The sequence below is a fragment of the Sus scrofa genome, chromosome 7, assembly GCF_000003025.6.
Source record: "Sus scrofa isolate TJ Tabasco breed Duroc chromosome 7, Sscrofa11.1, whole genome shotgun sequence".
In the NCBI taxonomy this organism is placed as follows: domain Eukaryota; kingdom Metazoa; phylum Chordata; class Mammalia; order Artiodactyla; family Suidae; genus Sus; species Sus scrofa.
In genome coordinates, this window is record NC_010449.5 from 32,185,286 (window position 1) to 32,201,728 (window position 16,443).

Here is a 16,443-nt window from a genome sequence, read left to right on the forward strand (position 1 = left end):
TTAGTCAAACTACTGATCACCCTAATACCTAACTTCCTTTTCCACCTGACCCGGAATTCCCATCATTCGTTACTCCTTGGATTGAAAGAGGGCATTTTTTTCAGAGCTCTGCCTTTAAAATGCAGCAGGAAAAGGAAAGCGTTAATATCTGCACCTGTTGCGATAGATCATCCATCAGCTTAGAGCCTGAGAAGCAAGACTCAGAAATACTGAGGCTGGCATGCGGATGGGCACATGTTGATGAATACTGAAAGCAATTGCTGCTGCCTTTTCCTGTCCAAAGGAAGTTTCCTAAGGCTGAGTGTGTCTTATAGGGAGCGAGCCCCAGGGCCCTGTTTTTAACTTACACTGAGAGAGCAGAATGGAGCCTTCTTAGAATGAGGTGAAGCCCAGGGAAGTCTCTTCTGTGAAGAAGCCTACTGGAGAAGGTGACTTTGTTGCCTTGGTGTCTTTCAGGATGTTTGGACCAGGAAGAGAGTACAACTTCACACGGCCCAATGAGAAGGGTGAATATGAGATTGCGGAAGGAATCAGTGCAACTGTATTTCGAACGGTGCTGGTATGTGGTGGTCCTCTCCTTAACGTCCTCTTCCCCAGGGGCGGGCATGGTCGGAAGCCTTGAGAATTCCATCAGACTGTTGTAACTTAGGGAGTTTTCATGTCTAATGACTGCCTTTATTTTCTGTTGTTTTAATTAAGTCCTCCTTGCTTATGTGAGCTCGATCAGGTATCAGGTTGTGGTTAAACATATCAGGATGGCCAGGTGTCACTTTGCCATCTGATAAGCCACCAACTTGGTGATGGTTCTAGTAACCCACCATTTTAATAGGACCAGGAATGAGAGGGGGTTAGAGGGAAGTTTTATTTGTTCTTTGCCTACATTTCTCTTCCTAATCCATTTACAGGACTACTACAAAACTGGTATCATCAATTGTCCTGATGGAATCTCAATCCCAGACCTTAGAGACACGTGCGATTATCTCTGCATTAACTTTGACTTCAACACTATCCGATGTCAGGATCTGAGTAAGTACAGGCGAGGCCGTCAGCTGCATCTGAGAGGCTGAACTTTGAGTTTGCTTGGAATTGACGTTTTTTATTACTAAACAGAAAGCATTTCAAGTGTGAATTGAACATCATCTGTAGATGCAAACTGTTCTGTGTTGAATGGGTATACAGCATGGTCCTACTGTATAGCACAGGGAGCTATATTGAATATCCTGTGATAGACCATAATGAAAAAGAATATGAAAAAGAATGTATATATGTGTGTGTAACTGAATCACTTTGCTGTTCAGTAGAAATTAACACATTGTTAATCAACTATACTTCAATAAAATCAATTTAGAAAATTCCCTGCAGAGGCAGAGACATGGTCCTTTCCATTCCCTCTCTTGCTCCAGAGGGAAGTGGAGTCAGCAAGACAACACGCAGTGGCTTCCAAATGTAGCTCGGCCCCGCCAGTCACCAAGCTAATTGCTTCCCCTCTTGGAACCTTGGTGCCTCACCTCTAACAAATAAGGATACGGATCCTCAGATAAGAAGGCTCACTAATAACAGTCACACACCATAAATTGGTTGGGTTCTTCCTACAGTTTGCCATTATTATTAACTTAGTGTTTAAGTACTTTGTAGATGTGAACTTGCAGACTTTTCACAATTAAACCTTGGAAGATGGATGATCATCTCATTTAACAAATGAGAAGATGGAGAAATTAGCTTGTTCAAAGCTCTAAACATTAAAGTTGAGATTACAACTGCTACAACTCCATGTTTTGTTACCCAGACTTCCTAAAATTATTTTAAAATTTATCTTTTGGGGTTCATGATACATTTCCCGGCATATTCCTTGAAGTTCTCTGGGCGTGTGGTTTCCATACTGGGTCTAGTAGACACTTTAGAGCAAGTCCCCTGGTGTCACCGAACTTGAGATGATCCCTCTTGTGTGGCACTCTGACTCTGTGCAGTCGCAGTCCAGAGCGTCTTCAGAAGAGCTGTAAAGAGTCTTCCCCAAATGATGGTTCCGTCTCTTGTAGGTTTAATGTTTCCGTTCTGACACTGCAGGTCAAAACCGCCTCGGTGGGAACGCTCAGGGTTTGTTAAACAGGAGGAGATTGAAGAGTAGTAGACGTGAAACTTACCGAACAAAATTGGCTTCATTATCACCTTGGAGCAGGAAACACTCATGGATGAGAGGAGCTGTTAGCTCCTGGTCTTCTCACTGCAGTAGTACCTGCATTTGAGTGGAGGGCCTGTTCACCCCCTTTTGTCTCCCAGGTGCTTTGCTGCATGAACTGTCTAACGATGGTGCTCACAAGCAGTTTGACCACTACCTCGAAGAGCTGATCCTGCCCATCATGGTGGGCTGTGCCAAGAAAGGGGAGCGGGAGTGCCACATCGTCGTGCTGACGGATGAGGATTCTGTGGACTGGGATGAAGACCACCCCCCACCCATGGGGGAGGAATATTCCCAAAGTAGGAGCCCCCTGCGTGGTGTAGATGATTTCAGTAAGAAACGTGCTGCCCCAAGTAGCAGCCGGATCCCAGAACTGGTGTGACTGTTGAGCCAGTGATGAGTGCTCCCCTGGCCGCTCAGTTCATCGGAGTGACGCAGATCTGTCATGCTGGGGAGTGTAGTGAACGTCGTCATGCTTCTCACTGCTCCCCCCGGTGTCCGGCTCTGTGTCGCTGCTGAAGCAGGACATTCATGGTGGTGTCATTCTTTTCTCTGTTTTTCGGGGTTTTTGTCTTTTGTCTTTTTTAGGGCCGCACCCGCGGTATATAGAAGTTCCCAGGCTAAGGGTCAAATCGGAGCGACAGCAGCCGGCCTACAGGACAGCCACAGCAACGCGGGATCTGAGCTGCGTCCTTGACCTACACCACAGCTCAAGGCACCACTGGATCCCTAAGCCACTGAGTGAGGCCAGGAATCGAACCCACGTCATGGATGCTAGTCTGGTTCTTTAACCACTGAGCCACGAGGAGAACTCCTCTTTCATTTTTTTTTTTTTTTTTTGTCTTTTTTTTGCTATTTCTTGGGCCGCTCCCGTGGCATATGGAGGTTCCCAGGCTAGGGGTCTAATCAGAGCCGTGTAGCCACCAGCCTACGCCAGAGCCACAGCAACGCAGGATCTGAGCCGAGTCTGCAACCTACACCACAGCTCACGGCAACGCCAGATTGTTAACCCACTGAGCAAGGGCAGGGACCGAACCTGCAACCTAGTCAGATTTCATTAACCACTGCACCACGACGGGAACTCCTCTCTTTCATTTTTAAATCCTTTTGAGTTGGTGTTAATTCAGATCTCAGAAAACAGAAAAAGATAGACATTGAAAAAGTCTTATTCTCACCTCTGCCTCATCCACTCTTTTTTTCCCCTCAGTTTTTTATATCCTTCCAGATTTGTTCAGTGTATATACATGAGCAATTATGTACACTTTTTCCAAACAAGACCATATCATACAGACTGTTCTGTATCATGTCTTACATTAAAAGCTTCCAGTCTTTATGGCTGTTTTGCATGACTGTGCTATAATTGATTTAACCAGCCCTGTTAATGATCATTTAAGCTGTAAATTATAAATAATGCTTCATGAATATCTTTTTAAACATCTTTTCACACATGTGTATGATTATAGAATAATATTCCTAGAAATGGAATTTCTGTCAAAAGCTTTGCACTTTTATAATTTCGATAAGATTTGCCAAATTATCTTCCATAAAGGTTGAGTCAGTTTATACGCAGCCTGTCATACATTGTTTTTTATTTCCCATGTCCTCACCAAGACTAAGTTTTACTGAATTTTTTTTTTTTTTTTTTAAGGGCCGCACCCACAGCATATGGAAGTTCCCAGGCTAGGAGTCAACAAATCAGAGCTGCAGCTGCTAGCCAATAGCGCAGCCACAGCAAAGCCAGATCCAAGCCAAGTCTGCAACCTACACCACAGCTAACAGCAATGATGGATACTTAACTCACTGAGCAAGGCCAGGGATCGAACCCTAGTCCTCATGAATACTAGTCAGGTTCATTGCTGCTGAGCCATGACCAAAACTCCTGAACTTTTATCTTTGCCAGTAATAGGTGAAAAATAGCATCTCATTTGAGTTTTAAGTTGCATTTCTCATTTCATTAATTAGACTGAACATCTTTTTAAGAGCAGTTTTCTTTTTCTGTTAACTGTAATCATGCCTTTTGCTCATTACAAAATTGAATTGTCCTTTACTTAGTGGTTGGTTTAGAAAGGTTGTTTGTGACCACTCTCTCAACAAAATTAGCTATTTGCAATATGAGTTGCAAATATTTTCCCAGTTGATTGTCTTTTTAGCTTTGTTAATGGTGGTTTTGGATAAGCAGAGATTTTTGTTTTGTTTTGCTGTACCTGCAACATGAGAAGTACCCAGAGCCACAGCACTAATACTGGATCCTTAATCTGCTGAGCCACCAGGGGACCCCAAGATGTTGTATTTTTATGTAGTCAAGTATACAGTGACTTTTATGACTTGTAGGTTTTATGTTATACCTAGAAAACCCTTCATTGAGAGTATAAAAAAATTTTAATGGTTTCTTTCTTATGCTTGATTTATTATTTAACATTTAATCTGTGATTCATCTGGATTATTTGGCACCAGGGCTCAGGTGTCTGATCTCTTAGCTCATTTCCTTCCCCTTACAGATGTCTTCATTCCACGACTAACCACAGATTTTTTTTTTTTTTCAGTTCTTTATAGCTCTAAGCTGTACAGGTTTTTCAAATATATTGAGAATCGGGATGTTGCTAAAACAGTGTTAAAGGAACGGGGCCTGAAAAACATTCGCATTGGAATTGAAGGTAAAGAATATCCCAGTTCATATTCAGCTTGCATGGCTCATGGAGTAGGTTGGATCTATGGCCACGCTTATGTACTTAGCCTTCCATGTGCCTTCATGTTGTTTCCATAGACACATATGGAAACTACATGAAGATTCCTATTTTTGTTTTTATTTGCCCGTACGTTTCATTTTATTTCCTGTTGAAAATGCTTTAAAGCTGCAACAGGAGTAACTTCGTTTACTGCCTCAGGATAAAAAGCAGTGAGGGCTAAGGACCCTGGTGGGTAAATGCAGCAGGGCTCATGGGCTCACCCAGTGGGAAGTTCATGTGCCAACAACCTTGGGGAGGCATTTTCTGGGATCTGGAAGTTCATAACTTGGAGACTTAAAATCTGTTTGTTCCACTACCTACCTCTGAGGAGTGTCTGAATGTATTGACAGAACTGCTTTTTTTTTTTTGTCTTTTTAGGGCCGCACCCATGGCAGATAGAGGCTCCCAGGCTAGGGGTCCAATTGGAGCTGTAGCTGCCAGCCTACACCACAGCCACAGCGACACAGGATCCGAGCTGCATCTGCGACCTACACCACAGCTCACGGCAACACTGGATCCTTAACCCACTGAGCGAGGCCGGGGATCAAACCGCTGTCCTCATGGATGCTAGTCGGGTTCACTAACCACTAAGCCACAACGGGAACTCCCTGGAACTGCTTTAAATGATCTTGAGCATGGTTCCAAACCTGTGGTCTCCATGCAAGGGTCTCAGAGACTGATTTCTGGGAGAGTACTGTTCTGTCTCCCCGCCATGGGTCTTTGCTCTTGTGTTTTGCTACTCTAGAACATTCTTTCCAGTACCATTCTTCCCTCTTCTTTCTAGTTCTAGCCAGTGAAACTACTCTGAATAAGATTTCCCCCATTTCCATGTCACAGCCTTTCAGCTATTTTAGGCAGTGTCCCTGCTTTTTTTCCCCTAGGCTTAAAACATTTCATATTTTCTTACCGGCCTCTCACAGAGGATGCCTTCTGAGCAACAGATATAGAGGACGAGAGTAGCCATGCGCTAGTAGCTCTGTTCTGTAGTACTGAAGCCAGTAAAATAAAGACCTCTGAAATTGGCAAGAGGCTTCTCTCCCTCTTCCATTAGAAGGGTAGAATTTTTATTGTTTCCCTTTTAGGGAAAAGACCTGCTAACCTGGGCAGGAAGGAGGAGCATGTAGGTGCTTGGGGCCAGGAGGACATGCTCAGAGGCTGGCCGCCTCCTGGGTCGTTTTCATGTATGGTCTTGGGACTTGGGAGGAAACGATGTGCTCACAGAAGCCACAGTGAGCGAGTGGCTGCTGTCATGAGAATGGCCTTTTTTCCTTGTTTCAGGTTATCCTACCTGTAAAGAAAAAATTAAGAGGAGACCTGGCGGCCGGTCTGAAGTCATCTATAATTATGTACAGCGCCCCTTTATCCAGATGTCATGGGAAAAGGAAGAAGGAAAAAGTCGCCATGTGGATTTCCAGTGTGTTCGGAGCAAATCCCTCACGAATCTGGTAGCTGCTGGAGAAGATGTCTTGGAGGACCAAGAGATACTAATGCATCACCCGCCCCAAGTAGATGAACTTGACCGGCTGAACGCCCCACTTTCTCAGATGGTTTCTAACGACTTTCAGGATTAGAGTCAGCTGTGCGTCCAGCCTGTTGCCAGGCTTCTCTTGGCTGGGATGCCCCCAGCCAGTCTTTCCCATGGTTTGTCTCACACTGAGTAGGAGACAAGCTTCTCCCCCATCCTGTCCTTTCCTTCCATAATTAATGTGTGTTCTTTTCAGTTAGTCTGTGCCTCCGGCAGGGGATGGAAAAGCACTCACTGGTAATTAAGCTACCAGCTTTGCAGCAGCCCTGGTAACTTGAACATTTTGGGTCTGGTGCTGTTCACTGAGTCTTTGCATAACTGCAAAAGCAGGAAAGGAAGTCAAGACTTCCGTTGCCTCATATTCAGTCCTCATCCTTTTCACTGTTACTGCTTTTTTTTTATTTCATACCAGGGCAAATTACTTAGCAGCAAAGGGACCAAACTTAAAAGGAGACAATCTCTATTTTGTATAAGCACGCACTAATGGATGCCCATTAGAGGTTAATGAAGATACCATTCCTGGTGGCCTCTGTGTGGAGGTTGTGTCTGGAAAGAACTTGGCTCTCATTCAAAATGTCCAAAAGGGAGTTCCCGTTGTGGCTCAATGGTAAGGAACCTGACTAGTATCCATGAGGATGCAGGTTCAATCCCTGGCTCTTCTCAGTGGGTTAAGGATCTGGTGTTGCCGTGAGCTGTGGTGTAGGTCGTAGTTTCAGCTTGGTTCCTATGTTGCTGTGGCTGCAGCTCCAATTCAACCCCTAGCCTGGGAACCTCCGTATGGAGTGGGCATGGCCCTAAAAAGACCAAAAAAAAAAAAAAAAAAAAAAAGGCCAAAAGGAAATGCTTAAGAACTTAAAGGTTTTATTTTTCATTATTTCAATGAACAATCCAAACTGCATAGATTCTCTTGATGGGCAAGATAATTCATAATGATGTTTATGAAGCTGTCTTGGCCTGAAGGTTATTGAGCCTAAACAAACCACTCATTTAGAATGAAATTCTAACTCAAGCAGTACCTCTCTAGATCAGGCCACATTGATTTTCCTGGCTCACCCTAGGGCAGCACATTGCTGTGGGTGTGGCTTAAAAGTCTTTCAAGACCCAGAGCAGATTTCTCATAAGTGCGGTTTCTCAGCAAAAAGACTAAAAGGAGTTTGGGGGGGAACATCGCTTTTCCAAGCTTTGTCCCAGTGCAGGAGTTTTCATTTTGTATTCTTTAAATCTTTGAGGAGCCCATCTGCTGGGCTGGGTGAGAAAACCATGCTGATATCATCCCCAAAAGAAGAATGAGCTGCGGGAAGGTTAGGCCAGGTGATGCTGACTGATTTGTCAGCTGGGTAGGCAGTGCAGTGTGTATGTGCAGCCCCGATCACACTCCCCACCCCTCCTGGTACCAAACCCCCTTCCCTGATGTCCCTGTCAGTATCAACAGCGGAGCTAAACTGAGTCCAGAGCCAAAGGGATCCTGAGATTTTCTATCATTTTATGGCAGAGGTTGGCCTTCTAGTCACTACCCTGAATATTTATGAAGTTTCCTTCAAGTGCTTTAAGATAAAAACAGGACTGGTTTTCTCAAATTCCTTTTCCATAAGCTAGTCTAGGGCCTGCCCCAGTTAGTCTCCAAAGGCAAAGTCAGATGGATGTTGAAAGCCACTCTTCAGGCTTGAAGAGGGTTCCTGAGACGCTTCTCTGTGCATGGCACCACCAGGAGATCAGGGCTAAATTAGTGGTAAAGTGGTAAAGGGTTAAACTGAGCCATCCCTACCTACAGAGATAGTCATCGGCGTCCAGTTGTAAGGCTGAGGATCAGGGTTGAAGTTTAAAGTCAGCGTCATGTTGTAGCCAGAGTGTAGTTTTGAGGTCAGATGTGTCTTTGACCTTACTGGTACTACATTCATACCCACTGGCCAGCCCAGAGAATTGTTTAATGGTGCTTGCTTTCCACTTTTCAGTTGACTTTATGCCATCATAAGGGAAATTTGAGTTAACTTTTGTGTAGTCTATGGTCAGTATGTATAATTTATTTTACAGCTTATGTACATTTAAGGGTAAACAGGCCTCAGCTCACACTCTAAAACTAGTCTTTGTGTAGGTGAATAGCTGGGTATGAAAGAGTGATATGTACTTAACACTTTGTTCTCTGTAAATGATTAATTTCCTCAGGCTGGTCTTTTCTCCCCCAAATTGGGTTAATATGCTTTCAGCTCCAACCCTTGGGGTTTGGGTGAGCTGGCAGTCTGGAGGTAAATGCGCTGGGATGGCTGGGTGGTGATGACAGGGAAAAGCCGGGCTTACATGTTCCTTCTCGGGAGAGGAGGTTTCCTCCCTACGAACCCTCCCAGCCTGGAGCGCAGCATCGCTGTAACTGTTCCCAGGGCCAGGACATTCCGCAGTGGCAGGACCTTGCCGTTTTTACAGGGTCAAGAGCTAGGCTGCAGTCATTCCTTTCAGAGTCAGTTGCTGGGCGAGAGGTGTTTCTAATTTTAAAAGGTGGAACTCAGGTTTGGTGTTTGTTTTTTTTTTTTTAAGTGCCTAAATAAGTAAGCCAGGCTGTTTATACAGAAACATTTTCATAAGAAAATGGTTTTATCTAGATTGTCTTACTCAGTTATCTATCATTAAGTCAAGATAAACCTGAATTTGAAGTTTAGGATCTGAGTGTGTGTGTCTACGTCTTATCACATAGTGCTGATTAGGAAAGATTTGCCATAAAGGAATTAGGAGAGGGCAGGGGGACAGTGTCAGAATGTGTCCGGTGAGCTTACTTAATGGTTTCTTCAAAGTGGAGGAAAGGTATTAAAAGAATGATAGTAAAAAAAAGTTAAGGAAGCTGGAAAGTAGCTAGATTGACTGCATGACATGTGATAGCCAATATTATTTTGAGCTAAATTCCAAGAGAAAAGTGTGATACTGAATGTATACAGGTCTCTGAAAAAATACTGTGGACTAAGCCCAGGGAAGATGGACAGTGTTCCAGCACGTCCTTCTGTAAGTAAAACAAAGCACAGCTTTAAATTGTCCAAGTGTGACAGACAGCCTTGTCGAGTAACAGTCAATAGAAAGTTAAGAATCAAGGAGTCTTAGTGATTTATTCAATGCCACTTCTTGCCATCATTTTAAAATTGTTCAACTGGGCACAGTTCAGAAAGCAAACCCAACACCTCTGTGGGGAGAGCCCCCCTCGTGCTCCGGGTGGGATCACCTCTGCAGGAGAGCTTTCCATTCTCTCTTAAAGGCAGAGTGCTTGTAGGTTTTGCCTCTTTACTTTGTATTTACTTTTAAAGTTGCACTTGTTCACCTACCAGTGTTTACAAAATCCTATATTTGGGATGCCTTTTCTATAATAAAATGTTTTTATTTGTGTCCCTGTCGTTTTTCAGCAGAAAATAAAATCAGGGAGTTCACGTTGTGGATCAGCGAGTTAAGAACCATAACATAGTGTTCATGAGGATGCAGGTTCCATCCCTGGCTTCACTCAGTGGGTTAAGGATCCAGCGTTGCTGCGGCTGTACCTGTAGCATAGGCTGGCAGCTGCAGCCCCGATTCAACCCCTGGCTCGGGAACTTCGCATGCCACAGGTGTGGCCATAAAAAGAAAAAAAAAAAAGGAATAAAACTGGAAGATGTTAAAAGGGACTGAAAAAAGTAGCCCCCAGCCTGCCTGTAAGAGTCTTTTTCTTTGCCACAGCAGCCGTGAGGCTTGCCTGGAGCCTGTGTGCTCTTCCCACCCTGCTATTATAACACAAGATCCAGGGCCCTAATGGTCTGCCTTCTTGAGTTTCCAGTTAACTTGTGTTCAAGCCCCCCGAACCCTCGAATTCATCTAGGTAGGTCCCCACAAAGCCAAATGTAAGTTTGAAAGGTAAGAGAATTCACAAACTCCTATGTTCTAGTTTTGGTTTAAAGCAAGTGAGGAAGCCTGCCAGGAATGAATGGCGTGTAAGCAGGTAGGGCAGGGGCCAGGTGGCTCCCCGGGAAGCACTGCTCTAGGGCACCGCACTCATCCTTCAGTCTCTGATTTGGCCCCTCTTCTCATCAGGTGCCTCAGCTTACCTGCCCTGGGAGCTCACTGGTGATACTGACAACTCATGGTGCAAGAGCAAGCCTGGGCCTCCCTGGGAGGCCTGCCTCTCAGCACACAAGTCAAGAACATGCTTTGACCCCTAGCCTGGGAACCTCTATATGCCACAGGTGCAGCCCTAAAGTGAAAAAAATGCTCTGTAAGATTCAAATGGCAGAGGAGTAAGACGTGGCATTAACCTTCTCCCACAAACACATTAAAAAAAAAAAAAAAATCTACATGCAGAACGATGTGCCCAGAATATACTGAATGCTGGCAGAAGACCTTACACCTCCAAAAAGGGTAAGAAACCCCATAACTGGGTAGAACAGGAACAAAAGAAATCAGGATGGGACTAGCACTGGCAAGGGAGCAGTGAAAGAAGAAAAGAACCCACATCCTGGGAAGCCACCCAATGGGCTGAGACAGAGAGATCTCAAAGCCTCAGAAAATCACAGCCACTGGACTGAGGAGGGCAAGACAGAGGGAGAATCTCACAGACCATCAGTACCCCCTCGGAGGATACCACCAGAGGCTGGGTGCTGAGACGCCGGGAGAGAGGACCAGGGTTGGCTGTGCGGAAACAGCCTGAGGGGTTGGCGAGCAGAGCACTGCAGCTGAGAGAACCTGGGAGGAGGCCTGGGCCTGCAGGAGAAACAAGGCACCACTGCTGAGGAGGCCAAGACGAGGCTGGGCAGACTGCCAAAGGATTATCTTTCTCTGCACATGTGTGGACACTTGGCAGGGCTGTGGCTGGTGAGGTCCCTCTTGAATGGTCTACAGACAGCAGAGGCAAACTCCCTCAGACTCCAGAAGTGGGTGTGACCTGCCACCACCAGGGGTCCATAAATAGGCACCACCTATGGCCCTAGTCACCTCAGAGGAGGGCACTCTGAACAATACTGCTCTCACTCCCCTGGGAACACATGCCCTGCTGTGCCACTGCCAAATGCTCCAGGTGCTACCTACCCTGTGCCTGACGGTAACCGTTACTTCACAGGGCCCCGCAACTACAAGCTGCCTGCGCCACCTTCCTGTGGGTCCTTGCCACTGTCAAGGGCCCAGCAACCAGGACCTGGCTACTAGCCCTGCCCATTGCCTCCATCTCCCTGGAAGCACGTGCAGCCCCCTAAAAATAAACAGCAAGCCCTCGCAAAATACCCAGGGGCACTGGCACACGTAAATAGCCCTCCAAGACTACAGTAGTTGGTTTCCCTAAACTTACAGAAAAATACAACCAAAATGAAGAAGCTCAGGAACCATTCCCAGTTAAAAGAACTGGAGAATTCACCTGAAGGAGCAAACAATGAGGCCTCTACAGTATAACAGACTCTGAGTTCAAAAAGGAGATTAACTTAGAAAGGAATTAGAAAAATATGAGAAACCAAGGAAAATTAGAAAATTCATTTGCACAGATGCAAGGTGAGTTAAAGGCACTGAGGAGCAGAATGAATAATGCAGAAGAATGAGTTAGTGACTTGGAAGATAGAATAATGGAAATCACCCAGTCAGGACAGCAGATGGAAAACCAAATGAAAAAAACATGAAAGCAATATAAGAGATCTATAGGATTATATGAGTGGGCTAATCTATGCAAAATAGGAATTCCAAAAGGAGAAGAAAAAGAAATGGGGATTGAAAATATATAGGAAATGGCTGAACACTTTCCAAATCTACAGGAAACAGCTATCAAGATACAGGAAGCACAGAGGGCCCCAAGCAAGTTGAACCCAAACAGTACCACACCAAGACATTGTAATAAAAATGGCAAAAGTTAAAGAGAGGATTCTAAAGTTAGCAAGAGAAAAAGAATTATAGCGGAACCCCCATAAGGCTATCTGCTGATTTCTCTACAGAAACACTACAGGCCAAAAGAGAGTGGCAAGATGTATTCGAAGTTTTTTTTTTTTTTTTTTTTTTTTGTCTTTTTGCTATTTCTTGGGCTGCCCTTGCGGCATGTGGAGGTTTCCCAGGCTAGGGGTCGAATTGGAGCCATAGCCACCGGCCTACGCCAGAGCCACAGCAACGCAGGATCCGAGCCGCGTCTGCAACCTACACCACAGCTCACGGCAACACCAGATCGTTAACCCACTGAGCAAGGGCAAGGACGGAACCTGCAACCTCATGGTTCCTAGTCGGATTCGTTAACCACTGCGCCACGACGGGAACTCCGTATTCGAAGTTCTAAAAGGGAAAGTTTTTCAGCCTAGAATACTCTACCCAGCAAAAATATCATTTAAAATAGAGAAATGAATTTCTCCAGCAAACAAAAACTAAAAGAGTACAGCAATACTAAAAGAAAAACTGAAAGGGCTCCTCTAAATAAAAAAGAAATAGGATGGAAGAAATAACAATTGGAAAGTAATCAGTTAAATAAGCCATACACACATCTAAAAGAATTAAAAAAAAAAAAGCCTACTGTAAAAGTGATGATAAACACAAGGAACAGCAAAAAGAATAAACATGAAGATGTTAAAAAAAGTACATCAAAATCATAAAATGTGGGGAAGGAAAGTAAGAAAATCTAGACTTTTTTTAAGAACATGTTTGAGCCTATATGATTATCAGGCTAAAGCAAGCAGCTATAGGAAGGGATTAACATACTTGAAAACAAAGCAACTACAAACCAAACCAAATAATGCATTCACAAAAACTAAAAAGAAGAGACACAAGCATAAAATAAAAGGGAATCATCCAACAACAAAAAAGAAAGGAACAAAGGAGAAACATAGAATCAACTGGAAAACAAGATTTAAAATGGCAATAAATACATATTTATCAATAATTACCTTAAATGTCAATGGACTGAATGCTCCAATTGAAAGACACAATGATGGCAGACTGGATAAAAAAACAAAAGCCAGAGTTCCCATCGTGGCTCAGTGGTTAACGAATCCGACTTGGAACCATGAGGTTGCAGGTTGGATCCCTGGCCTTGCTCAGTGGGTTAAGGATCTGGTGTTGCCATGAGCTGTGGTGTAGGTTGCAAACGCGGCTCAGATCCCGTGTTGCTGTGGCTCTGGCGTAGGTCAGCGGCTACAGCTCCAATTCGACCCCTAGCCTGGGAAACTCCATATGCCGCAGGAGCGGCCCTAGAAAAGGCAAAAAGACAAAAAAAAAAAAAAGCCTAAAATACGAGTTCCTGTCGTGGCACAGAAGAAACGAACCTGATTTAAGAACCATGAGGTTGTGGATTTGATCCCTGGCCTTGCTCAGTGGGTTGAGGATCCAGCATTGCTGTGAGCTGTGGTGTAGGGTGCAGACTCAGCTCAAATCTGACGTTGCTGTGGCTCTGGTGTAGGTTGGCAGCAACAGCTCCAATTAGACCCCTAATTGGAGGTATGCTGTGAGTGTGGCTCTAAAAAAAAAGACTAAAATATGCTGCATACAAGAGACTCACTTTAGGGCAAAGGACATATAAATTGAAAGGGAGGAGATGGACAAAGATATTTCATGCAAATGAAAAAGACAGGAAAGCAAGAGTTGCAATATTCATATGAGACAGAATAAAAGACTTTAAAACAAAGGCCATAAGCAAAAACAAAGAAGGACACTACTTAATGATAAAAGGATCAATTAAAGAAGAGGATATTACATTCATCAATATATATGTCCCCAATATAGGAGCAAACAGATACTTAAAACAAATACTAACAGACATAAAAGGAGAAAATTATGGGAATACAATAATAGTAGGAGACTTTAACACCCCCTCTTACATCAAAGGACAGATCCCATAGTCAAAAAATCAATAAGGCAACAGAGATCCTAAATGACACAATAGAAAAGTTAGACTTAACTGACGTTTTTAGGACATTATATCCAAAAAAAAAAAAAAATCAGAATATACATGCTTTTCAAGTGCACATGGAACATTCTGAAAGACTAACCACATACTGGGGCACAAAACTAACCTCAACAAATGTTAAGAATAAAGAAATTATTTCAAGTATCTTCTCTGACCACAATGGCATCAAACTAGAAATCAACCACAGGAAAAGAAATGAGAAAAAACTGAATGGAGACTAAACAACAAGCTACTAAAAAACCAATGGGTCAATGAGGAAACCAAAAGGGATATAAATAAGAAATGAAAAAGGAGACATCAATCTCAAGGGATACTGCAGAAATTAAAAAAAAAGAACACTATGAACAATTATATGCCAACAAATCTGACAACTGAGAAGAAACAGACAACTTTCTAGAGACATTCAGCCCACCAAAACTGAATCAAGAAGAAATAGATCAACTGAATGACCGATTACTAGAAATGAAATTGAGTATGTAATAAAAACATTCCCTACAAACAAGAGATGGCTTCACAGGTGAATTCTCCCAAACTTACAAAGAGCAGCTTATACCCATCCTTCTTACACTTCTCCAAAAGGTTGAAGATGGAATACTCCCAAAGACATTCTATGAAGCCACCATCACCCTAATACCAAAAGCAAAGATACTACCAAAAAAGAAAATTATAGGCCTGTATCTTTGATGAATATAGACACAAAAATTCTCAACAAAATTCTAGCCAAGTGAATCCAACAACATATATTAAAAAAGATTATACACCACAACCAAGTGGGATTCATCCCAGGTTCACAAGGATGGTTCAATATACACACATCAATCAACATCATACACCACATTAACAAAAGAGAAGTCAAAAAACACATGATTGGCGTTCCCATCGTGGCACAGTGGTTAACGAACCTGACTAGGAACCATGAGGTTGTGGGTTCGATCCCTGGCCTCGCTCAGTGGGTTAAGGATCCGGTGTTGCCATGAGCTGTGGTGAAGGTCGCAGACTCGGCTCAGATCCCACGTTCCTATAGCTGTGGTGTAGGTGGCAGCTACAGCTCTGATTAGACCCCTAGCCAAGGAACCTCCATACGCCGCAGGGGCGGTCCTAGAAAAGACAAAAACAAAACAAACAAACAAAAAAAAACATGACCATCTCGATGGATGCAAATAAAGCATTTGACAAAATCCAACATCCATTCATGATAAAAACACTTAGCAAAGTGGGTATAGAGGGAACATACCTTAACATAATCAAAGCCATTTATGACAAACCCACAGCCAATATAATACTCAATGGAGAAAAGCTAAAAGCCTTCCCACTAAAATCTGGAGCAAAACAAGGATGTCCACTTTCACCACTTTTATTCAACATGGTATTGGAAGTCCTAGCCACAGCAATCAGACAAACAAAAGAAAGGTATCCAAATTGCAAGAGAAGAGGTAAAATTGTCACTATGCAGATGACATGATACTATATATAGAGAAAACCCTCCAAACACTCCACACCAAAAATACTTGAACTGATCAGCAAAGTAGGATACAAGATTAACATTCAGAAATCGGTTGTATTTCTGTATAATAACAATGCATCATTAGAAAAGGAATATAAAAATATAGTACCTTTTAAAATCTCACCTGCAAATATTAAACATGTAGGAATAAGCATGACCAAGGAGATGAAAGACTTATATGCTGAGAACTATAAAACAGTAATCAAGGAAATTAAAGAGGGCTCAAAGAAATGGAAAGATATTCCATGCTCCTAAATTGGAAGAAATAATATCATTAAAATGGCCATGCTACCCAAAGCAGTCTACAGATTTAATGCAATCCCTATCAAATTACCTATGACATTTTTCACAGAACTAGAACAAACAATCCAAAAATTTATATGGAACCATAAAAGACCCAGAATTACCAAAGCAATCCTGAGGGAAATAAAACCAAGCAGGAGGTATAACTCTCCCAGACTTCAGACAATATCACAAGGCTACAATAATGAAGACAGCATGTTAATGATACCAAAACAGACAGAGACCCATAAAACAGAATAGAGAACCCAAAAATAAATCCAGACACCTAATGGTCAACATCTGACAAAAGAAGGAAGAATAGAAAATGGGGTATTCCCATCATGGTTCAGCGTAAATGAATCT

General features: G+C 43.2%; 1 protein-coding gene across 4 annotated transcripts in view; it reads left to right on the plus strand.

Annotated features, from left to right (window-relative positions):
- KCTD20 (potassium channel tetramerization domain containing 20) overlaps positions 1-9,790 on the plus strand; it is a 49,032-nt gene extending 39,242 nt beyond the window's left edge. For 3 of the 4 annotated variants that reach the window (XM_005665921.3, XM_001929543.5, XM_005665922.3), the window contains exons 4-8: positions 457-559; positions 906-1,026; positions 2,278-2,475; positions 4,720-4,830; positions 6,181-9,790. In XM_005665921.3, coding sequence (XP_005665978.1) covers positions 457-559; positions 906-1,026; positions 2,278-2,475; positions 4,720-4,830; positions 6,181-6,473 — 826 coding nt within the window. In that variant the 3' untranslated portion in view covers positions 6,474-9,790. The remainder of the gene's footprint in view (positions 1-456; positions 560-905; positions 1,027-2,277; positions 2,476-4,719; positions 4,831-6,180) is intronic. The other variant, XM_013977857.2, reaches the window with a different exon arrangement.